At 56.2% G+C, this 2,222-nt stretch overlaps 1 protein-coding gene across 1 annotated transcript in view; it reads right to left on the bottom strand.

Moving 5' to 3' along the window:
- Window positions 1–505: 505 nt before the first annotated feature.
- Window positions 506–2,222, bottom strand: part of GATA1 (GATA binding protein 1) — a 3,134-nt gene continuing 1,417 nt past the window's right edge. The window contains exons 4-6 of the mRNA XM_077752977.1: window positions 2,141–2,222; window positions 1,444–1,569; window positions 506–972 (exon numbers count right to left, since the gene is read on the bottom strand). The exon at window positions 2,141–2,222 is cut by the window's right edge and continues 6 nt beyond it. Coding sequence (XP_077609103.1) covers window positions 601–972; window positions 1,444–1,569; window positions 2,141–2,222 — 580 coding nt within the window. The 3' untranslated portion in view covers window positions 506–600. The remainder of the gene's footprint in view (window positions 973–1,443; window positions 1,570–2,140) is intronic.

The following is a 2,222-nucleotide window of genomic DNA, read 5'->3' as shown; positions in this document are numbered from 1 at the left end:
AGTTCTGTGCCCCCTACGTATGCCATCACTCTGTCTCAGAGATCACGGTGGTGCACAGTCACACCAACACAATGCCACGTGTTTCTTCTGCACTCGCCGTCACATACACACTTCCATATCCTCTCATGCAGTCACCTGTGCCCTGCCTCTCGCCGTCACCTGGTGTCACGCACACCATCTTGCAAAGCCTCACCTCCTCTGTCACACACTGCATCTCACGCCGTGGTGTGTGGCCACACATGCCATCTCACACAACCCAGAGGCTGTCACACACAGTTTCACATACACTGTTTACACCTGCACATCGTAATGCACAGTCGTGAAGAGTCACATATGCTGCCTCAGCCTCACATGGCTGTACGTTGTAGCCCTGTGCTGTCGTCACTCCCAGACACTGCCACACACCCTATCTACCATTGCTCTTTATTCAGTCTCACACAGACTCACACCTCCAGTTTCAGGACTCTGGTGGTTTTATTTTACAAAAGCTTTGAAGGTCCAGGACGGGGGATGTCTGGGGCCCAGAGGGTTGGGTTGTACAGACTGGTGGCTACATGGAAGAGGGACCCCACCCCTGCCTCAAGCCCATGCTCTGTGCCCTCACGAGCTGAGTGGGGCCACCACAGTGGTGGTGGTGGTGGGAGGGACAGGGCCTGTGGGGAAGGAGCCTGTGGGCGAACCCAGCAGTGGTCCTGGGAAAGGCATGAGGTGGCTGACAGGCCCTGACAGCACCATGGGGCCCAGGCCCTGGTAGAGATGGGCGGTACTGGATGGGCCCAGTGTCAAGCCTGAGGCCACCTCCCCACAATTCCCACTACCGCTGCCCCCAGCCACGACCATGAAGCCACCAGCTGGTCCTTCAGCTGCTCCTGTACCTCCCAGACTTGACCCTCGTTTCTTTTTCCCTTTTCCAGATGCCTTGCGGTTTCGAGTCTGAATACCATCCTTCCGCATGGTCAGTGGTCGGTTCACCTGCCAAAAGGGAGACCATGGATGTTTCCCAAATCCACATCTTTGCCTCTGTGTCTTGACAAGGGAGGCCATCTCCACCCTTCCACCCCACTTCTTTAAGGATAGAGAATTGGTTCAAGGACTAGGGGAGCGTGACCCTGGTGTGGTGCAGGTGTTGTCCTAAGAAACCCCAAGGTTGTGAGGCCTGGGCTTGGGAAAGCATCTGGGACTGATGGAGCTGCAGGGCAGAGGAGTGGCAGTTAGCTGATGGCTGGAGAGGAGGAAGAGGGAGATAGAGGAGGGAAAGGAGGGAGTGGAAAGGAGTGAGGAGATGAAGGAATGGAGGAGGGAGGAAGAGGACCAAGGAGGAGGGGAATAGAGAAGGAAGAAAGGGGGAGAAAAGGAGAAGAGATGGTTATGAGGGGAAGCATAGGTGGAGGTGGAACAGGGGCAGGGGAGGGGGGAGGCTCTGAGGGTCAGGGCAGGGCGAACCTGGTGTAGCTTGTAGTAGAGGCCACAAGCATTGCACACAGGGTCCCCGCTGGCATTTCTTCGCCACAGTGTCGTGGTGGTTGTCTGGCAGTTGGTGCACTGGGTACCTGCCCGTTTGCTGACAATCTGGGGGAGAGAGAATATGAGGATCAGCCCACTGCGAGGTGGAGGATCCAAGAGGTAAGGGTCAGGTTGAAGGTCGGGCTTCCTGTGCAGGGCAAGAACAGAGGTACTTGCAGGGCTGTGACTGTGGGTTCTGAATGGGGCCAGGACAGGGCCTTCTGGCCAGAATGGGTGATCTTGGTGTTGGGGGTGAGACTCCATCAGTGATGGCCAACTTTGGCCATACATTGGAATCACTCGGGGTTGAAAGCAATCATGATGTCTAGGCAATACCCCAGACCGATGAAATCGACACGTCTAAGGGAGTGCCCAGGCCCCTGTGGTTCGGAGCGTCCTAAGGTGATTCCAGTGTGAAGCCAAGGACAAAAACACTGCTGTGCAGGGAGAGGACGGGGTTCCTGCATGTAGCCTATGAAGGTTGGTTGAGGATAGGCATCCCTGTGCAAAGCTGGGTTCCTGTATGGATGGGGAAGGGATAGGGGCTATGGGTTCTCATAGAGCATGAGAACAGGGATCCCTGCACAGGGTGAGAACAGTAGTTCCTGGGTGGAGGCAGAGAGGCCTGGGGTCTTACCAGGCGCTTCTTAGGCCGGATGAGGGGCCTGTTCTGCCCGTTCATCTTGTGATAGAGGCCACAGGCATTGCATAGGTAGTGG

Source organism: Crocuta crocuta, unplaced genomic scaffold, assembly GCF_008692635.1.
Source record: "Crocuta crocuta isolate KB4526 unplaced genomic scaffold, BGI_CrCroc_1.0 scaffold943, whole genome shotgun sequence".
NCBI lineage: Eukaryota > Metazoa > Chordata > Mammalia > Carnivora > Hyaenidae > Crocuta > Crocuta crocuta.
The sequence above is the reverse complement of the archived record's forward strand: the minus strand, read 5'-3'. Positions and strand labels throughout refer to the sequence as shown.